This window comes from Fringilla coelebs (genome assembly GCF_963513975.1).
Source record: "Fringilla coelebs genome assembly, chromosome: 1".
NCBI lineage: Eukaryota > Metazoa > Chordata > Aves > Passeriformes > Fringillidae > Fringilla > Fringilla coelebs.
Genome location: NC_140028.1, coordinates 65,518,271 through 65,540,224, shown reverse-complemented (window position 1 = coordinate 65,540,224; position 21,954 = coordinate 65,518,271). Strand labels below are relative to the sequence as shown.

Sequence of the window (21,954 nt, the reverse complement as noted above, 5' to 3'; positions counted from 1 at the left end):
CCAGTGCCAAAGGTTCAGTATATATAGCTGAAGACAGCAAATAGATGCTCTCTTTTTGAGCAGGGTTCTGACAAGCTGCCTTTCTCACTAGCCCTCACTGGCAGCGCTCTCAGGCAGGAAATTTAAAACATGGTAAAGCTGAAGCTGCCCAATCCTGGCCTGGAGGATAGGATACCTTCCCATGCTGAACTTGAGGTCCTGGAGAAAGAAGAGGCAGACTCCAGACCAAAATGGGACAACAAGGCACAGTATATGCTGACCTGTGTAGGGTTTTGTGTGGGCTTGGGAAATGTCTGGAGGTTCCCGTATCTCTGTCAGAGCCATGGAGGAGGTATGTCTTTAATACACTTTAACTAACTTCACTTTGGGTATAAACCAGGTTTAATCTCTCTTTTGGCAAGCAAATAATGGGATATGTTTAGAACTGTTCAGGTGCTGTGAAAACAGTGATGATCTCTCTAGAAGACTGCATAACAGAGAAGGTAATTTCACAGGTCATGATCACACACTGAAGTCACATTACTGATGGAAGAAAAGGAAGGGTCTGTTTTTATTTCAGGACACAGGATTGAACAAGTGAGTCTTCCACTGTCATGTACATAGTTTAGTTTCTCAACCTAAAACCAATGTTTCTTTCCATATATATATATAGTGTGTGTATTTAAAATATTTATAAACTACTTGGGACTATGATTCTGCTCATGATCCCAAATGATCTTTTTAGAATAGGTTTTTCATTGGGCTTGGACTGATCCATGCAGCCCCTGTAGAGTGAGTGTTTGTATAATTTGTGCCAGGATTAACAGCATAAACGAAGTCAACATTAAAAATATTTGTTTAGCAGTTGGTGTTATTAAGTCACTTAAAACCAAGCATATATTATTTACTGTATAATTTACTGGAACTCCTTAAGGTTTAGGTAAGGACTGAATGGCCATGTTAGAAATTTAGTTTTCTTTTGCTGTTTGTTTTGAAAGGTAACTTTGAGCTGAACCATTGCTTAAATATTATACAACAACATACATTTTTCATTTTCTTACTGACTTTTTTGTCTGCTATCTGATTATTGTAATTTTTCTCTCTGGGATATATGTAAAATGTGTTTGTTCCTTTGTTATATTTGGTCTTGAAAGAAAAAAATTGGCTCAAGGAACAGCATTTCGAAGTAATATTCTTTTACACATACATGGTGAGATATTTAAAAATTGCTTTCCTTGTTAGAGTAGGGACAACTGAGGGCTCTGTGGGGAGTTGCTCACACAGACTCAGGGACGTGCAACAACGGTTGCAAGAAGAGATTCTTTTATCATTAAGATTTCTCTAACATGGGCTGATATTTAAAGTTTGCAGCACAAACTGAGGTCATTTGCAGCAGAGTCAGGTTTTGTAGTAAAAATGTTACAGCACACACACAATCAGGAGTGTTTCTATATTTGACAATTTTAATTTGAAAAAAAGTGGATGTATATCTCCAAAACTGATCGCACTCTTTGGCTTCTCAGGTTTTAAAACTTATTTTAGAAAGTAGACATGCCCTGCTTTCCAGGGTACATTTATAGGCACTTCCTTGCTTTTTGGTCTTTATTTCCCTTGTGTTTTAGTCATGTGAAATGCAACTGAAAAGCAAGCACCCAACAAATGCAAAGAACTTGGTATGGATCATGGTTTTATCACTGATGTCAGTGAAGGTTTATGAATTGCTTGTGTGTGTGTCAGTCCTCTGGCAGCGATTCTCTTTCTTTCTCATCATCCTGTAACTTGCTCTTTCTCAGGAAACACTGTCAGGAACACTGACAGCAGTTACCCTGGGTTCTTTTCCCCCTGGGACTCTCTCACTCAAATTTTAGGAAGAATTTGAAAGGGAGCACATAGCAAAGGAATTATAAGCTAATACCCAGCTATGTGTCCTTCTAGCTAGACTTGCCACCTTCTCTAATATTCTTCTGCACAGAACAAAATTATGTGACTCATATCAATAAACACAAGTAATGCCTTCCCGTGACTTCTTAGAAAGCATTTCCTAATTTCATCACACATAAGGATGGAGAGCAGTTGTGCAATCCCTTTCCCTACTCCTCCTCCTCCTCCTCTGCTGTACAGTGCACCTCAGCCTCTCATGGTAGGTCTAAATCCAGCTCTTGCCACCACTGTCCTCCTCCCATTGCAGCTTCTCTTCTCCAACTTCTGCCTTAAATCAGTATAAAAAAAGAAAAAGACTTTTTGGACGGGTGCCTTTGAATTTGAACACGTGATTATTTGTATTGTAAAAACAGACCTCAAAGTTCTTATTTCTGAAGATATTTTGGTGTTGAGACAATTTCTGCCTCATGAGGTTTTGAGGCTCCTGCATCTCTAATTCCCATTCAGCCGTGCTCACCAAGCACCCAATGGAGGCAGCACTGCAACACCTGGGATTGCAGCTGTCAGATTGCTGAAGGAAACTCCCTGACACCATAAAACCACTCCAGCACAGGATGCTTCTGGTAGTCACTGTGTACGACATCCAGACTCAGTTGTGCTCCCTCTGAGCAGCTTCACCTACATCCAGTTGAAAATGCTATTTACTGGACATTTTGGGCAAGTTTTCCCTTAGTCTTTGCCCCTCAACATGTTGGCTAAGGTGATTCATTCATCTTTGGATTTGTGTGGTCCACTAGGGGCACAGATGTGCCTCTATAACAGAGTAGGATAAAACTGTAACATGATGCACCTTTTTCCAAATTATCCACTAGAAAGCAAACATAGGTTCACTGAGGAAACTCCATTCTTCCCCAGTAGTTCAAGTGCCTTGACCCTGGATGGTGTTTGTCTTCATGCTTTGTGTCTTCAAGATATGTCTTCACTGAATCCTGAGTGCAGAGCAGCAGGAATTCCTGTTCCTGCTCTCCCACTGGAAACAGAGATTATGTTCCTCCTTGGATTGTTCCTGGAATGATTATTTTAGAGTCCTAAAGGTCACATTGGATATTATGGTGGATTATGGTTGCCAATTAAGAGATTAAATTTTAAAAAATCCCCAAACCAAACCAACCAGCTATATTTCATGCAGGAAATATCTGCACTGGATGTGAAAAAGTTACTCAAGGTTACATAGACTGTCTCCTGAAAATTGTTTCTAATTTCTAAAGATTGGCTTCTTTCTTATTGACTATATGGATGAATGTTTGGATCATGTTGGATGGGTGAGGTCTGGCAGCAATGGTGTGGAGAGTATTTCAGCCTAGGACACTCCTGAATGAGAGTGGATGTCCATCTACTTTGTGAACCAATGGTTGTACGTGTAACATCCCTGATGAAACATCAATGGACCACAGTAAAGCATACAATTTACCCCTGTGTGGTACTTGGACCTCAATAAAGGTGGATTTATTCTCTGCAAATTGTCTGCAGTGAAGGTAGTCAGGAACACTGAGTTTATAAGTAATGCTTATTTCCAGATGTTGGACTTAAATCTGGAATTATTTAAGAGCTGCTTCTTCCTAAGCACAGCACTATGATAGTGCTTTCACACTGAGATACCCAAATACACAAGAATAAATTGGTGGTTACATCATTTACTTAGTTTTGTTGTCATAGATAATGAGGCTATATTTTTTAAAATGGGATATTTACTCCAGTGAAATTTGGTAGAGCAAAGCACATTTTATCCTTTAATGTCTTAAAAGTTGTCAAATCCATCATTACCAAAGGCGAAATAGAGTTCAATATGCACACAATGTAAAAGGTGTGGTGTTTGCCTCAGTGATTTCACCAGCTTAATGAGATTGAAATTTCCCTTCATTTGATAGTTGTCTCTGACATCGCTCATAGCTTTTGTTTGATCTTTATTGAGCAACATGTCATTTAATCAACTGTTAAATGTTTTCATTTTATCCCTGATGACCATTATAAAAAAGAGGATGCATATTTAATGCTTAAACCATTGATTTTAAAAAAGTCTCCAACTCTACATCTCGCATATGGAAACCTTGCCACTGCATGAGCAGAACAATTTTATCTCTCTGCATGCCACCCTGAAAGAAGGGACAGCAATGACGTCAGCAATTCCTCACCTAGCAGTTGATGAAATAACACGTTGTTACAGCTGAGGTCTGAGAACATGTTAGTACAGTAAAACATCTCCATCTGAAGTCTGCCTGCCTTCCCTTTGTGATGAACTGTGTGCAAGAAATAATGATTTTTTTTCAATTTGACATAAGCAGTTTTTAGAGAGGAAATAACAGCTATACAGGTGTTCAAACCAAGTATTATTTGTTTTGAAATACAGTATCAAAACAGGATGAGAATCTAATATCTATGTTGTAATATAATATATCAGTTGAATCTAATATCTCAGTTGTAGAATATCAATCATTGTTTGTGTACATATATACAATGTCTGTTTTCAGATCATTGGTTCATTTGTTAGGATCATAAAATTGTATTGTATTAGGATCATAAAAAGTATTGGTTTATTTTTTTGTGTCCCATGTGAACCTGAAAGTGTTCTAAAGGTGTGTGGGTGAGGCACCTGGGAACAGGGTGTAGTGGTGAGCACTGTGGTTAGTGATTGGACTCCATGATCTTAGAGGTCTTTTCCAGCCATGATGACTCTATGATTCTATATGGCAGCTTGCCAAACCAAATTATTGTTTTTCAATTATAGCTTCTTTCAGAAAGGTTGAGGAGAAATTGAGAGAAAGGGAAAATGCAGCAGAGATGGATTTCTGAGCTGGCTGCTAGAATTGAACCCTAGAAACCAAGAACCCAAGAAAGAGAAGTGTCATATATCATTGAGAGCTATAATTTTATTTCTTTTGAAAATATAATAATATTCCTACAGCTAAATATTGGTAGTTTCAAATACATAAAATGCTATTCAAAATGTGGAGTCCTTTGTGGCACATGCCACACATCAGGGTGAATGACTAATCACTGAAAAGGGATTAGTGTACCAGAAAAGATATTTTTATTGAAGCCAGTTGCCAAAGGTAGCTTTGCAGACACAGTACCCTCAGACTTCTATACAGCAGGTCATTTAGCCACGCACAAAAAACTTCTTACTAAAAAATTATCAATTTTTAAAATCAGTGTGGTCTATCTTGCTTGCATTAAAACCTAGTTACTACCGTAAAAATGTAGACTCACACACTGAAAACATCTCAGAGGAAAGCCAGAAGAAAAACTGAGACATAGTTTTTGTTAGTCAAAGACTGAAGGACTCATTATTATTTATTTGTAGAGATGTTTGTTAAACTTCCCGCTTTACTGACTGTTCCTCTCTTTCTTCTGTGTCGGTGTATCTCTTCAGGAAAAGGATTATGTGGACATCACTCCAAGAAGGAGAGCATCTCATTTGTTTTCTTCCTCACTTCTCCCATCTCAGCTACATCCCCTTCTCAGGAGACCATTTAGTCCTGGCAAGAGCAGCCTTGCATTAGCATGGGGCAGCTCTGTGGTGGATCTAGCAGCCTCAGGCTGCTGCTGTCTCACTTTGGGGAAAAGGGGCCACTTTGTAATGCCAGGAAAGAGCAGACTATGATGATCCACTTTAGTTTTGAGGAAAGGGAACTCCCCTAGTTGCAGATTCAAATTTAGCATTGTGGTCTTAGTTGAGATATTGTTACAAACGGTGTCAGTGCTAAAGCAGGCAATTCCTGCCTCATGGCTTTGTGACTGTGTATTTCCATGGCAAAAAACTGTGAAACATACAGGGCTTATTCCAATTTTTGAGTACCTAGGATCTCTTTCAAAACCAGGTTCTTTCCTCTGTTTCTCACCACTCCAGGGACTGCTACAAATTTACTGACTGCAGGAGGTACTACTGTGGGATGTAACAGGGCAGCCCTCTCTCCATGCTTTGTTGACTGTCCCCTGAAAGACATCAAGCCAGAAATGGCAATGGACTCCTCATCCAGCTGTGCCTGGCATCGCTGCTGACAGCACAAAGGTTTTGCCCAGGTTGGCAGAAGTTCTGGGACTCATGGAAACTGTGTCAGACTCAGTCACTGCAAAGAGCTGACTGTCTGTCCTTTCAGTTTCTAAAGGCTTGTCCCATTTTGTCTTTATGGACTTCCTTAGCTGTGCTGGAACAGGCAGTGGTGTGCACGTAAGGGCCCTCTTCATCTGATTAGACATGCAGTGCATGCAAATTTGCCTTCAGATAGTTTGTTCTCTGCTGATTCTCCACCCTCTTTCTGTGAATAACACTTCTCATAACTGTTTTACTTTTGTTTTCATAGTAAGCAAGATTTTTGCAGTGTATGCAATGAGATCTCCCTTACTGTTGCATTCCATCCCCTTACATCCTAATGGCTTCCTTTCCTGATGGGAGGAACCCATCCTCCCCCTCCTGATGGAAGGCTCAGTGGGACAACCTCCACACATGGAGTCTGGCCTTTCACAAAGCTTACAGTGCATGGAAGTGCAAGGAGCCATAAATGTGTCCTGTGCTCCAGCCCCATGTCAACCTGACAGTTTCCTTTGTGTCACACTCTGACCAGGAGCTCTCATGAGGGTAAGATCAGAGAGGGACACAATCATTGTGTTTATACCAGCAGTTTTAAATTCCAGAGTATTCTCTCTGTCTCAAGCAAGACACCTCATAAGAGTCTGAAACTTGACCCTGCAGAGTTTGTACGGGTGCCTCATCTGGATCTTTTCTTGTTACCTGCTCTTTTGGATGCCATATGGGTCTCTGCTATACCACACTCTCAATTCTCTCTGGCAAAGCCCTTCTTGAGCAGCAGTAACAGCCAAGCCCAGAAGATGGATCTGTATGATCCAAACACTCCCCATCTGCACTGAGGATAAGTCCTTGTCACCCTTTGAAACTCAGCTTGCAGTGATTTTAGATCACGCCTTGATACTTAAGCATGGACTGGCTGGTAGTTCAGCTGAGGTGCTCCTAATGGAGACACATCACCTTTTTTAGTCAGGCACAGTAAGATCACTTGAGGACTTGATTAGAAATTATGTGCCTGGTCAAAGATCTTATTGAATAAGGAAATGTACAACCTTTATAGTCTTTTCAAGCTATGACCAATTGCTCCTTACCATACCTACCAAAGAAAAAGCTTTTTTGATAGCTGTCATCTCTGTTGGCAGAAGGGGGAGAAGATCAGGCTGTTTCTAAGCAGCTTTAGAAAGCATTCAAAGGCAGTCTGAACCTTATGCTTTCAGCAGACAGCAGGCAGACTGATATTCTGATTTAGGATCCATTTTTTCTCATTAATCTAAAGTGCCCAGTTCACCTCCACTCACACAGTTCTGGCAGTCTGGCCAGACATGGCTTTCCCTCCAAGACGGGGAGATTCAGCAGCAGCACAGTCCCAACACCACAGCTTCCCTGATGACAGCACAGTGGGTAAAATCTGCTGCAGGACTCTCAGAGTTGAACCATCTTATGTGGTAGACATGGCAAGAGTGTTCTATCAGCCTCGGGGAATTTCCTCCAGACGCCTTCGGAGTTCTCTTTATTAAGATGCTGTAGAAGAAGTCTTTAATTATAACATATCTATGACAGAGCAGTTAGATAAAGGGGTCCCATGACTGCCTTTGCATAGACACAAAAAGAAGAAAGGAAAAAAGCCAAAAAGGTGTGTTGTGAGCTCACAGCTCTCCAGCTTTCTTGATAGCTCGGAATCCCCAGGAAGTAAATTTCCATTTCTGGAATGGCTTTCATTCTTCAGATTTCTTCTTTCACTTGCTATCTGATTTTCATTGCACACATGAAGAAAAAGTCAGTAAATACTCAGACCTGAACCCTTAACATTCTGGTCTGCATTCTTTTCATTGCTTTCAGATTAATTGCTACTATTTAGATAGGAAGATAAAGCCATTCTGTGATGACAGATGACCATAATTCTAATGTATAACAATATTCAAGCATTTGACTCTGTACTTTTACAGTGCAGTGTGCAGTGGGGTACCTCCCATATCCAAGGTACACCTTGTTCAGGAAAAATTAGTTAAGAATACTTGTCCTATACTAACCAACTTTATTGTCATTAACTGGGCTTGAACCCTGTGCTTCAGATGTCTTCTAATCAAAGAAGAACATTGTTGGACACATGCCAAGAACTTCTTGTTGTTTCAGGCAGACAGCCCAAGGCTCCTGCCTAATATTTAGGGGTACTTTCCTTAGTTCATTCAACTATTTCATACACTTTGCATGAGTCACAGCTATAAAACCATATTTTTTTGCAGGGGAAAAAAAAGGGGGGGAGTCATTCCGGGAGAGTAGCTATCTTTCCTTCACTTGCAATACAAAGGTAGCTTTTTCCAATTTTAACCTTGAGAGTGTATGATTTCTATTTATGTGTGTCTCTTGGAAAGAATAAGAATTCCTTCCTGAAACGACACATGTAACTGAGTTCCCTGCCTGGGCAATCAGGAAAAGCATTGCTCAGAAAACAGGGAAGGGTTTCCACAAAGGTGCTTACAGTTGCTAATCATGTCAAAAGGTCTGCTTATCACGTCTCACAAGCCTAATGGTTTTGTTTTGTTTTAGTACTTCACTGATTGGAATTGTTCTTTTTCTTATCCATTCCAGGAGCTTTTATGATCCCTTTCCTGATTTTGCTAGTCCTGGAGGGCATCCCCCTGCTTCATCTTGAGTTTGCCATTGGTCAAAGGCTGAGGAAAGGCAGTGTGGGCGTATGGAGTTCCATCCACCCCACCCTGAAAGGGGTTGGTAAGTCAAAAAGCTGCCTGAGAAAGCACAAGTCTCTGGACTGATGATCTGAAAAACAAATCTTCTGGGTTTTATTCTTATGTGCCAAAAGAGATTTCAGGATCTATTAGTTTTCCCTTCTTCCTAACTCTCCATTGAGAGGTCAAACTAATCACAATAAAGCACAATGACAATTTTGTGTTCACATTCCCAAGTACTGTGGGTCCTGTTAAAACCTTTCCCTAATCTGAGGCAAATTTCAGGCCTCAGATATATTTTCTGAATTATTCATACTGGATGTTTTTACCAAAAGGATGAATCTTTAGATGTGCCTAAAATTGTTCTGTAACTGTTCTGTGGATAAATATTAGTTGAATCTTTATCTGATGGACCTCAGCTCCACGTAATTTTACCTTTTTGCATCTGAGAGTTGCCATTCCATGAACCATAGAAACAGTATTTTGCAGAAGACCCTTCCTCCCCACTGTACCAAACTTCTGAGTATAACAGTCTATTTGAAAATGTTGCAAAAGCAGCATTATGCACAGAACATAAAAACCTCCACAGCTGCCTTCTTACACAGGAGGTGCCTCTGAACATCAGGAAATATGGTGAGGGTGAGCAGACACTGGCACAGGCTGCCCAGGGAGGCTCTGGGCTCTCCAGCCTCAGAGATACTCAAAGCCTGGACATGGTCCTGGGCAACCAACTGTGGGTGCCAGGGCTGCAGCAGGGGTTTGGACCAGGTGACCTCCAGAGATCCCTTCCAGCCTCAACCACACACTGGAAAGGGAAGAAGCAGGGCTGCTTTGGCACCCACTGCATTTGTAAATCAGTTACAAAAGATAATTGTTCATTGCATCTGGAATTTTTCAAGATTCTTTAGAAGGTAGGAGCTCTCAGGAGCTAATGATTAGCATTCACTGTCTGCCAGAGAAGTCATCAGAGGGTGATTACTTGGGAACAGGAAGAGGAGGACAGATAGCAGTGTGAATTCTGTACCTGGTCACAGACTGTGCCTCCTGGCAGCTCCCCACCCTGTACAACACGACCTCTGCTGACTTTGCAGGGACCTTGTGGAAGAAGGAGATATTTCAGTCTCATTTAACCAAAATCCCAAGTCAGTTGAGCTTTACATGTGTCCAGCATCCCAAACTCCCTGGATATCAGCTGGCAAGGCTGTGAACAGGATTGTGTGGTTCCTGTAGGGAATTACTCCTCTCATAAAGTTGGCTCCTAAGTGGGCATCACCTTCAGTCTCAGAGAGTTTTTAGGATGTAACTCTATGTAGGACTCACCTGTCCAACCTTTAGGCAAAAAATTTCACAGTGATAAACCTACATCCAAACTGTGGAGGATTTTTTCCATCCAAAATGAGAAAGGAAAGGTTGGGTTTGATACCGTGTACTTTGATAATCTTGAAGACAAGAGTGTTGCAATTTACACAGTGTTCTGATTTTTTTTTTCAGGCATAGCATCAATGTTTGTGTCTTTCCTGGTGGGCTTATATTATAATACTATTATTGCCTGGGTGATGTGGTACTTCTTCAACTCTTTCCAGGAACCCCTGCCATGGAATAACTGTCCTCTCAATGACAACAGAACAGGTATATTTTATGAAACATTTTATTTTGTTGCACAGCGCAGATTTCTGTTTCTAACAGTTACCCTGAATGAGCCTTTCTGTGAAACAGCAGTAAGGCTTGGCAGTCCTGTCAGGCACATTGCACTATTTGATACTTGAGTTTGTACAAATTCATGTTACATAAAGTGTGGCCAGCACTTAATCTTTGAGGCAAATTTTGCCTCATATGAAACCTCGTGGTTGATTTTGACAGATGTGTTCATATACAGAAGATTCACTAAGTGCCGATCTAGAATAAACACTAACATTTTCCAGATTGAAGCAATGTTTTTCATCCATCTCTTCAACAGCCCTCCATTAGCACATTGAAAAGGGAAAAAAAAAAAAGCATAATCCATTTGAAACACCTGAACCTCTCAGTGTGACAAGTCTACAGCTCCTTGGAGACTGCTTGGTGACAGCAGCTTTTTTTTCCATGCTCAGCCCTGCATGACACTGTGTGAAGCAGGTTTTTCTGCTGGGTCTGTGAACAGCTGTTCAGAGTGCTCTGCTCCTCTCCTCCCAGAATAGGAATGGAAAACCTCATATAAGGGCAGGCCAGGACAGAAATTGCACAGGCCAGCACAGTGCAGGGAGCTGGGGGGATTCAACTTGAGCTGACAAGGCCTTGAACAATGTCTCAAAGAAGAAAAGAAAAAATATTGCTGAAGGAGGTGTGGGAGGAGAAGAGCCATTGTATCAAAATACCTGTCTTTTAAATCTCTTATTTTGCTGTGAAACTAGCCTCCAAAAATCTGAAAATTTGCCAACAACAAATCCACTGGCATTAAGTGGAACAATTTAAAATGCTGATGTTAATTATTTAGCTTCCTTTTTTCCAGGTAAATCAAAGACACACAGAATGACAACCTTTTTGTGGTTACAGATTATGTAGAAGAGTGTGCCAAGAGCTCTCCTGTAGATTACTTCTGGTACAGAGAAACACTGAACATCTCCACTTCCATTGAGGATTCTGGCAGTATCCAGTGGTGGCTATTGCTGTGTTTAACATGTGCATGGGGTGTGCTGTACGTGTGCACAATCAGAGGCATTGAAACAACAGGAAAGGTACTCTGTCCTGGGGCAACTTCTTATGAGATGATATTAATCATGCTGTTGTGATCCCTAATTTATACAGAATTAATAATGCTGTAGAAGCTGTTTGGTTTTTGAGTGAAAGCATGTCCAAAATTTTTTGTCATCACTGGGACTGGCTTGATTTGATTTATGTGGAGATTTTTGTGATCAACTTTTTGTGAGTCTTCCTTGTCCTTACAGGTTCTAGTAACAGATTTCTAGGTATTATCACCTGAACACTAATATTAATCTTTAATGCAAGATAAAAGGACTCTCTTTTTATGATGGCTATTCTCTTCAAAACATACCTTTACAGATTGGGTTTTCTGCAAGTCCTAAATATTATCTCTACAAAAGAGTGACCAACATTTTCTTCCCTGCAAAGTCCTGAGTGCTCACCCCTGGTCTCAGGGTGCACATTATTTTTGGTGCTGCTTTTGAACGATCTGAGTTGAATTTCAACAATGACAATTTCTCTTGAATAGGCCACTATTGCTAAAAAAAGTATTTATTATCCAAATGTTCCACAAATACTATTTCACTGAACTCTAATTACTGTAGTATGCTAATTGTGACTCACTTGAAACTTGCCACTATTGTTAATGAGCAAACCTTGATTATTTACCTATTTTCTTCACTTTTTAAAAAAATTGAAGTGTTTTGTTTCATTTGAGCGGTTTATTGACATTTTTTTTTGGTGCAGGCTGTGTATGTGACATCAACTCTCCCGTACCTGGTGCTGACCATTTTCCTGATCCGCGGCTTGACGCTGAAAGGATCGACCAACGGAATTGTGTATCTCTTCACCCCTAATGTAAGCCACTGCTTGGGCCAGGGAAACAGGGTGGAGTCCTCTCTGTGATTAACAACTGACTGAAAATTAGTCCTCCCCACTGGTGCCTTTCTAACTACCCCTCAGGCACCTTAAAAAATCTTGATTCTCTGAGGTGAATCCTCTGCATTGGATATAAAGAGTGTACATATACACAAATATTTTCTCTCTCTCTCCATCCTCCATCAAAAGCTGTTCTAACGAGTTGAATGACCATCACACAGCAGTGTGTCATTTATTTGGCTTGATTTATTTTCTTGTATTCTACCTAAGAACCAGCCTAAATTTAAAGCATACATCATGTATTTGGGAGTAGAACCCACCTAATTGCCATATGAACAAATAGTTTAATAATATAACAGTATTTAAACAAAATTAAAAGAGGGATCATTTCCACAAGCAGATCTCGGAATGATCATTATAAATGCTAAGTAATAAACACCTTTTCTGAAAACAGGCATGGCATCTGTCAGCTATGCGAAGCATTTTTTAAATCAATTTTCAAAATACTTGCATAAAAACTTCAGATAGGTTTTCTTTTATTAAAAAAAAAAAAGTTTGACGAAAATATTGACCTATTTGCTGAAATTCCTCAAGAACAGCAAGTTTTGCATGGTTAATGTTCTTGCTTTAATTGTTTTAAATCTCTCATACTCAGTTTAAATATCAATGTTGGATGTGCTTAAAGCTGCGTGTCTGATGCCTCAGGTTAGCGAGCTGGCGAACCCGGTGACGTGGCTGGATGCAGGAGCTCAGGTGTTTTACTCCTTCTCCCTGGCCTTTGGAGGCCTCATTTCATTCTCCAGTTACAACTCTGTTCAGTAAGTAACCAGTCAAAACCCAAATTTCATGTTAATATTTCATTCTTTCAAATGAAACATCTCTATTTTGCCCTGCTGTTGTGCTCTTGGGACTGGGACAGGCTCCCCTCAGACAGGTAAGGTGCATCCCCTCTGACTGCTCCTAGCCCTCCCAAAACAAGATTTCAGGTCCCTGCTCTGGCTGACTTCCTAGAGAAAGCTGTGGTGATGCAGGATAGGAAGAAGGGGACTGGCTGCCCAACACCAGCTGATGAGCAGGAGTTTCCTCTCTGGGTGATTTCCTCAGTCTCAGAGCAGGTGGCAAAGCACATCTTTCAAAACAATTCACAGAACACAGTTTAAAACTTTAGCTTTGTGATGAAGAGATATATCTAATCCTGAAATTTTAATTCAGTTCCTTTATATGTGTGCTTTGGGGCCAGGGAGTGAGAAATCCATCATCCAGAGACTGACCCAGCCTGCAAATTATGATGTAGTGCTATATTCTACCCTCTCCCTCATAAAATATTGCAGCAACCACCAATGCCTCTTGGTGCCTGCCATCCCTTCAGAACTTTTGAAAGGAAAACTGTCTGGCATTCAATAAATGTAATATTTTTGATAAACATCTCTGAATTAAGTTTTGGATATGTGGTTTGGTCATGCATTCAGAGATCTGTGTTTCAGTTTTATCTTGGATTCAATTACAACACAGCAGCATTTCAGTCCCTGAGGAAGTTCCTTGCCACCACTCTTGATTTCAAGTGCTTTTGAAAAGATCACCTGGAATTTTTGGTGTCTGCAAGTCTCCATGTGAGGCGTTAAGCCCTGCTTAAGGTCCAAGGCAATGTCCCATGGCCATGGGGTCAGAACTGGGAGCATCCACCTTTCCAAAAAACGCAAAGAAAAGGAGCAGTGTCCTCTGGGTTTTCCAACAAATGGGGCAGTTGCATTCAGGCCATATTCAATGCTCAGTGATTCATGACTTAAGGAGGGAGCTGAACAAAGTCACCAAACTCCCAAGGAATATAAGTAAAAACATCCCCATGCAAATTCCACAGTGTTACACTGTGGTGTTGGGCCACCTGCAATCCAGCACCAGCTGGACCAGGTGTCAGTGAGTCTGCCCCTGGATGGTTTGGGAATACAAAAACATGAGAAAATACAATAAGGTTTCAATGCTGTCAAGGATTCACTAATTCATAATGAGAAGGAGCTTGAGCATTTTACTTTCTCTAAAAGGAAGAAATGTTTTTCAACATTTGAGAATCTCATGTTACATTGCAAAAACTGACACAGGACTACAGCAAGGAATTTCCATTCAATGCCCTACATCCAGCAGATGCCTATTTCCAATGCTATAAATGGGGAAAGGACACAGTGTGACAGGTCTTGGTTGGACAAGCTTGTCTCTCCTCTTGAACATGTTCAGAAAATTAAATATGACAACATCAAGTTTATCTCAATACCCCTCTCTTGCCCAGGAGAAATGAGTTATCTACAGTTTTACGGCCTTCTCTTACAATGACTAACTAATTTAATATTGATATTTTATCTTGTTCCTCAGATGAAAGTCTGTTTCTGGCTCTGCAAATTCTTTGCATTAGCACAAGCACACTAGCAAGAAATGCCTGCAGCAGAGGCATTTCTATAAAGAGTTTTCTGTCCTATCTTTTTAGCATAGCATCACATTGTTCTTCCAAAACTTGGGAACATTTTGAACCGTCTTTTGTTCAACAAACAGAACTGTTCCCAAGTGCTTCTGGCTACTGCAATTTCACCAAACCCAAGTGCTATGAGAAGTGAACTTGTGCTCACTTTTTGTGTCTGAATATTTGAATTCAAGCCCAAACCTTTCACCTTACAGCACAATACACCAGCAGTGAAGGCACAGCCCATGGCAACGTTTCTGCACATATCCATGACAAGCTTGAAAAGGAGGGGACTCTTTTGCCCCTCATACTTTACTTCCCATGAACCAAACATGAAAACAGCTCAGGCAATTATTCCCTATGAACAGGTTATTTGAAGGGGAAAGAAACACCAAAAGAAACCAAACCCATAGCTATTAAATTGCTTAAGGCACCAAGTTTTAATTTATTAAATCTAACAGCACTACTTGTGTGCTTTTAGAGAGTACACTGATGGACCTATGCATCCTAGACTATTTTTTCTTAGTCTTGGTAGCCAGTTTTACTATTATTTTAGGAATATGATTGGCATCCATTGTTTCTTCTCTTTGAATTGCAGCAACAACTGTGAGAAAGATGCTGTGATCGTTTCGGTGATCAATGGCTTCACTTCCATCTACGCTGCCACTGTCATATACACCATCATTGGATTCAGAGCCACAGCAAGATATGATGACTGTTTTGACAAGTGAGTTATTGGGGAAAAAAACCCCCACAGAATATGCAGGTGTTGGTTTGGCTGAGGCAGCTCTGTTAGCCTGCTGACAATGGATTCATCATTTATGAAAAATTGCAGCTCTTGACTCACATGGCATCAGAACCACTCATTACTCATAAAAATATGGAATCTTGTGGAACAAATCCCATAGAAAGTGATAATTGTTTAAGTCACCTTATTTCCTACATAAATATATTTTACATTATTCTCCATGCTGACATAGGGCACGAATGCAATATTCCCTGTTCCTGTGTTAGCTACATGTTTAGGTTTCCTCCTGGAGAGCTCAAAAGCTCAGGTCTCAGAGGTGCCTCATTTTACCCAGGCAGTCAGATTCTGAGATTCTGTGCTTTCCAGTCTAGTTCCTCCACATTCAGCTGTGAAACTGCATGATTCACAGCTGCAGACAACTTACACATTCCCATAAGCCACCCAGTCTGGGGACTGGTGTTTAGTCTGCAAGGCTAAGACAAGCACCCAAATCCTGCACGGGTTTCTAGAGCGTCCATCCATGTAGAGTCATCTCTGCCATGAAAGACAGTGTTATATTCACCTTGGAAGAAAGAAAATCGCACGTGCACATCTGCTGGACTTTCCAATGCAAATCCGATCTCGATCTTGTACTCTTAATAACTTGTTTGATGATGTAAACAAATCCCGATGCTTACAAATTAATAATTTCTAATTACTTCCATTTCACCTTTTCAGAAATATTCTTACTCTGATGAATGCATTCGATTTGCCAGAAGGTAACGTAACCCAAGATAACTTTGAACAAATGCAGCAGCTGTGCAACATGACTGATCCAGCAACTTTTGCAACCCTCAAGTTTGAAACCTGTGATCTGGAGACTTTCCTGAATGATGTAAGTTTAACACCCTCAACATAATGATACCTTAAATACAATAGGAATGCATAGCAACTATTTAATTGCCAAGTGTAGTGACTACCCATGTAAATTTAAGTGCCGTGTGATGTTAATAATCCTAAATCTTCCCCAGGGAGCTGAAGGAACTGGCCTAGCCTTTATTGTCTTCACTGAAGCAATCACCAAAATGCCCGTCTCGCCTTTGTGGTCCATCCTCTTCTTCATCATGCTCTTCTGCTTGGGCTTGTCATCTATGTTTGGAAATATGGAAGGTGTGCTTGTACCTTTACAAGATCTCAAGATTATACCCTCCAGAGTGCCTAAGGAACTTATAACTGGTAAGTGCATTTTTAGAGATTAGTGACCTCCCCACCCTCCCCAGAGAGCAGCTTGTGTGTGAAAAAGCAGCCCACCCCGCTTCTACCTTCTGATCTGGAATGGCATAAGACCCCCAGATAACCTACTGAAGATTTTCTCATGTTCCCCAATGGGGCAGCTCCTGAGGTTCCTTCTGAGCCTGCAGGCAGCTGTTAACCCTTAGACCTGCCCACCAGCCTGCTCGTGATGACCACTGTCTCCTCCATTGGGAAGCTGGAGGACCTGAATCCTTCACTCAGGCAGAATTTCTCTCAGAACAACATTATCCCGTCATCTATGGAGAAGAGGACCTGTTTTCTCTCCTCAGCTGTCTCCCTTTTTGTTTGCCACATCTGCCACCTGGGTAATGTCAGGAGAGTTTTACCCAAACAGAAGCCAGCCTCCCCAGAGTGACATTAAAAAATAAAGTTGTGGCCTTCAGGCTGCAAGAGTTACTTTTTAAGCTTTATAGCTGCTGGGGAAATACTTTTATTTCCCATTTTGCTTTCACTTTCTTTGCCTAAATGTGCTGTTGTTTGTGGTTTTTTTCCCACAGGTCTCGTTTGTTTGGTGTGTTATTTGATAGCTTTCATTTTTGTGCTGAATTCTGGTAATTACTGGCTGAGTCTATTTGATGGTTATGCTGGCTCTATTCCCCTGCTGATAATTGCATTTTGTGAGATGTTTTCAGTCGTCTACATTTATGGAATAGACAGGTATGAAATACAGCTTAAGCATTACTTGATACCAATGCATAAAGTGATTGTTGTTGTATAGCTACAATCTTGCTGCATCTCTGTGCACAGAACTGCTGTTATAGAAATCAATGAAATTATGCAGCTATCATTTAGGGTTCCTTATATGTTTCAGGTTTTTTAAAGAGTTCTCAGCAAAAAGAAATAATGCTTGTTAAGTATTTGTATGTGAAAGCTTTCCGCTTTATTAATACATTATAATAAAAAATGCTCTTGAACAACTAGTTCAAATAAAGATATCCCTAAGATATTGCAAGAGAATATTAGAAATCAACAAGAGCCCTAGAGTGCATTAATATGAATGCAAATAATTTCTTTTTAAAGTAGGTATCAGAATGTAGATATTTGCAACAGTTACATTAGAGCCACTATAAATCATTTGCCTTTTAAATATGGTGACATTTATAATAACTCTTCTTCAGGATAATTGCATTAAATGTTTAATTAGCAGAAGCAAAGTACACGCACACTGGCACCAAGCTGAAAGTTAAACACAGAGTTATATCCCAGGAGTGTTTACAGGGAGTGCTAAACGATGCTCTCCAACACAGGGATCTCCAGGCAGGCTGCAGATACTAGTTTACAGCAGCTTGCAAATCCAGGCTACTGAGATACGTTCTAAGCTAATAAATCCAGGACTTTATCAGTTGCAGCAGTGAGTAATTATCCTCTCAACTTTCTACAGATGTAATAAATCAAGTTTCAACATCTTCATGTTTGTAATAAATACAGAAGAAATGTGAAATAAAGTGCAGGGAATTCAATCACCCACAAGTTTTACTTGAACTTGTGCCAGATTCAGCTGCTGCTCCTGGCAGTGGGGTGAATGCCCTTGTGACCCACTTTCCCATACTTTTATGCTACTCGAGGAAGCATGAATCAGGTTAGGTAAATTAGATGGTGTACCCTTGAGAAAGAAGGCTTATTTTAATTTGCTTAATTAAGGACAGAAAAGGCAATGTTGATCACTTTTCCTTCCCTTTGAGATCTCAGAACTCCTTTAAATAAATTAAAATAATTCCCAGGACACAAGCATGGGTTGAATCCATAAAGTGGGGGCACAAGGTGTGTGTGTGTGTGTGTTTGTGTTTGTGTCTATTTCAGAAAAGAGCCTCATACCAAACTTTAATGTTCCTGGCCAGTTCACACCACTGCAGCCCTCTTTGAGAACAGAGCTTTTCAGGACTGCCCAAAAAGTGGTGTTATCTGTTCCAGATGAGTTTCTGTGACCTTTCTCTGAGAAAGGGTTATTAGTAGAAAGATGGCTCTGTTGCTTGAAGGAGAACATGTGTGTTATCCATGACACACATGAACTACACCTGAACATGTGCTGCAGTCAGGACTCCATATCCTTGTAAGACACCTAAATCTCAGCAGTTAGGGATGAAAAGATAAAATAAATTTCCATAGTAATTGAGATTCTAGTGGATTCAGTGTGTAGTTCATAGTTGAAGGACCAACTGAATGGTCCCCTCAGGGTTATTTCCATAGGATATGCAGGAAATCCAGACAAAAGGACTAAAGAAGAAACCTCAAACTTCCAAACTATTTTTAAAGAATTGTGTGCCCAAGGTGTGGCACTATATGTAGAAGCCATAAATTGCTTCAGGACTGATGCAGACATTACCACTCTCAATGCAGGGCTTGTTTCTTCTTGTAGAAATATTTTTGCCCCACTGACCACTGCATGAATAATCCAAATAACACAATGGAGATGTTTTTAACAATGTGTAAAGTTAAATATTGTTTCATTATTCAGCCTGAGAAAACTGGTAGATGTCCAAATTAGGCAAACATATTATAATCTAATTATTATAATACTTCTATTTGCTTTTGTTGTTTTTAAATATTGTATCCCTCCCTTTAATCTATGCAGTACTGAGATACTTATCAAAAAATTGTGAAGCAATACTGCAATATGTTCTGGGGAAAATCCATCTGCACTGGCTCTTTTCTGTTGAAGCTATTTCACATATGCCTCATGGACATCTTCAAGATAATACATCTCCAAAAATAATTCTCCAGACTTGCAATGATATGTGCCTTAATTTGAACTACTGAGGTCCAACTCCCGATCTTGTCAATTCTGATCTCAAACTGACATTAGCAAGTTCTTGGGAACCACAGTTCGGGGTAGTTTGGATTTCCCTGCTTTTAAGCAGGCATTCTTTTATCCTGGCCAGCTTTTAAGTCTGAACCTCCTGCTTTTCGTTTCTAGGTTTAACAAGGATATTGAGTTCATGATTGGACACAAGCCCAACATTTTCTGGCAGGTTACCTGGAGACTCATCAGTCCTCTCATTATGTTAGTTATCTTTTTCTTTTATTTTGTGGTGAAAGTCAACCAAGAACTGCTCTACAGTGTTTGGGACCCTAGCTATGTAAGTGTGTAAGCCAAAATATTTATTTATAATAATTTTAAGTATTCCAGACCCCCAGTCTCCCTTCCTGGCTCTTACTGCTTTCATGCCATTTCCTTTACATCATTTTAAAGTAAAACTAAGCCCAAAACAGCCGAGGCTGGAAACCCTTGAGCTGAAAGCTGCTGTGGAATTGGCAAACTGCCGTGCCAGTATGTGCCATCATTCTGATCCCATTTTTGATCTGCTGAATTACTGAATGTGTGCATGGTCCCAGGTATTTGCTCCTCATGACTTTGTACAACTTGGTTGTTTGCTCTTTCAGGAGGAGTTCCCCAAAACAGAGAAGGTTGAATATCCCCCCTGGGTGTACGCTATCATTGTAATCCTCGCCGGAGTGCCCAGTTTGACCATCCCGACCTTTGCCATCTACAAAGCCATCAGGAGCCGCTGTCAGAAAAAAAATGATCGTGCTGGCCTTATTGCTACATCTGAGACTTCCATCAATGGAAACTTAAAGTATTCATCATAAACCCTTTTATTTTTCAAATGTGGGAGGATGCCCTGCCAGTGAGGAAAGTAAAAAAATATATTTTTTAAGAATGTGGAGTTAATTTTATTTTCATTGAAGGGTAGCCATGTGTTGTTTCCAGGTAAAGATTTGCATAAGATTGCAATGCACTGTGAAGAGTTGATGGGCTAGCTCCTGGAAGCAAAAAAAGTGACATTTGCAAGTGATTGGGGCAGCAGGCCAAATAATTTGTCCTCTTTCTGGTTCTGAAGCCAGCTTGTTTGAAACTGGCTTCTATTGCCTCTGCTTGAGGATGCACTGTGCATGAAGTGACTCTTCCATGTGTAATCATTCTGGTTGGGTGGCCAATATGAAGGGTAACAATGCTGTCCTCTCTTGCACACTAAATTGTTTTTACTTTATATGCCACCGTGTTGCACAAAGCCACTAATGTTATTTGTCTCATAGAGAAGTTTAAATATTTAATAAAAACATTTCTAAGTATGAGAATGACAACTTGATTAATTTAGAATTCTATGTATTTTATAAATTGCCTATAACTTCCAAGTTCCTAGCAGAGAGTGCTGTTTTTGCTGATGACAGGAGAGGTAATCTTGAATGGGGCAGCAGCAGCTCAGGAAAGAGCAAAATCTGTCTTCTGTGGCACCCATGAGCAAGGGGTGCACCACTTGCCTGGGGGATCCGTGCTGATGGGAGATCCAGGGCACACCAAGGTGCAAATCTTGCTCTCCTCTGTTGCCATCAAGGTAGGTGGCTCTGGTTCATGTACACACACACACAGCTGACAACTATTTGCATTTTTAACTTCTATGTGACCCAGTGGAGCTGGGTGAGGAGTCCCAATCCTCATGTGGCCACCAGAGAGGGAAAGGGGCACTGTTAGAGCACCCAGGCAGAGTGCCTGGAGCAGTGTCCATGTCCCCTCTGGATGGGTGATCCTCTTCATCCAGCTGTCTGTGTATATGGACAGAGATACACTTGTACCACCTTCCAGCAATTCCTACACCCACCTTTTGAAACAAGAATGGATCGGATTTAGATCCCCATACTGGTTGTAGTCAAAGTACTCTCTTAAAAGGAATAGGTGCACTTAGGGTATATTTACAGAATGTATCTTTAGAGTCGTCTATCTCCTCTAAATTGAGAGTAAAGTGCCAGACGTTGCATGTGTACTTCATGGAATCATAGAATCAATGGTTTGGGGTGGAAATGAACTTGAAGATTATCCAGTTCCACCCTCCCTGCCATGGGCAGGGACACCTTCCACTTGGCCAGGTTTCTCCAAGCCCCATCCAACCTGGACACGCAGGGATGGGGCATCCACAGCTTCTCTGGGCAACCCATTCCACAGAATCTGAATGATTAAATTAATTTACATTCCATTTTCAATTTTTAAAATTACATTAATGTAACTACTTAAACTATTTAAGGAGTAGCAGTAGAAGGTGCTACTCTTTAATAGGAAGAACATTTTTTGTCAGATTTTTCTGCTGATAAAAAGCTCAGCAACCAGAAATGAGTAACACCACGTGTGAAGAGGGTGGCTGCAGTGCCAGGTGTGGAATTTGGAGAGTTGCTGGAAGGGCCCAAGGCATCTCCTGATCAGAAGAGCATCAGGGAAAGGAGTGATGGTGGTGGTGTGTGCCCTGGGACCACTGACATTGTGCAAGGGCTGCCAAACCACCCT

At 40.7% G+C, this 21,954-nt stretch overlaps 1 protein-coding gene across 1 annotated transcript; it reads left to right on the top strand.

Annotated features, from left to right (window-relative positions):
• Positions 1-129: 129 nt before the first annotated feature.
• On the top strand, positions 130-20,267 carry LOC311162514 (sodium-dependent neutral amino acid transporter B(0)AT1-like; the record flags this gene model as incomplete). Its single annotated transcript, XM_084220902.1, has 12 exons — positions 130-331; positions 8,534-8,674; positions 10,123-10,260; positions 11,164-11,345; positions 12,058-12,168; positions 12,895-13,007; positions 15,237-15,365; positions 16,104-16,260; positions 16,397-16,601; positions 17,177-17,336; positions 19,594-19,756; positions 20,061-20,267. 12 exons carry the CDS (start codon positions 130-132, stop codon positions 20,265-20,267), a joined length of 1,908 nt encoding a protein of 635 aa, XP_084077028.1.
• Positions 20,268-21,954: the final 1,687 nt, after the last annotated feature.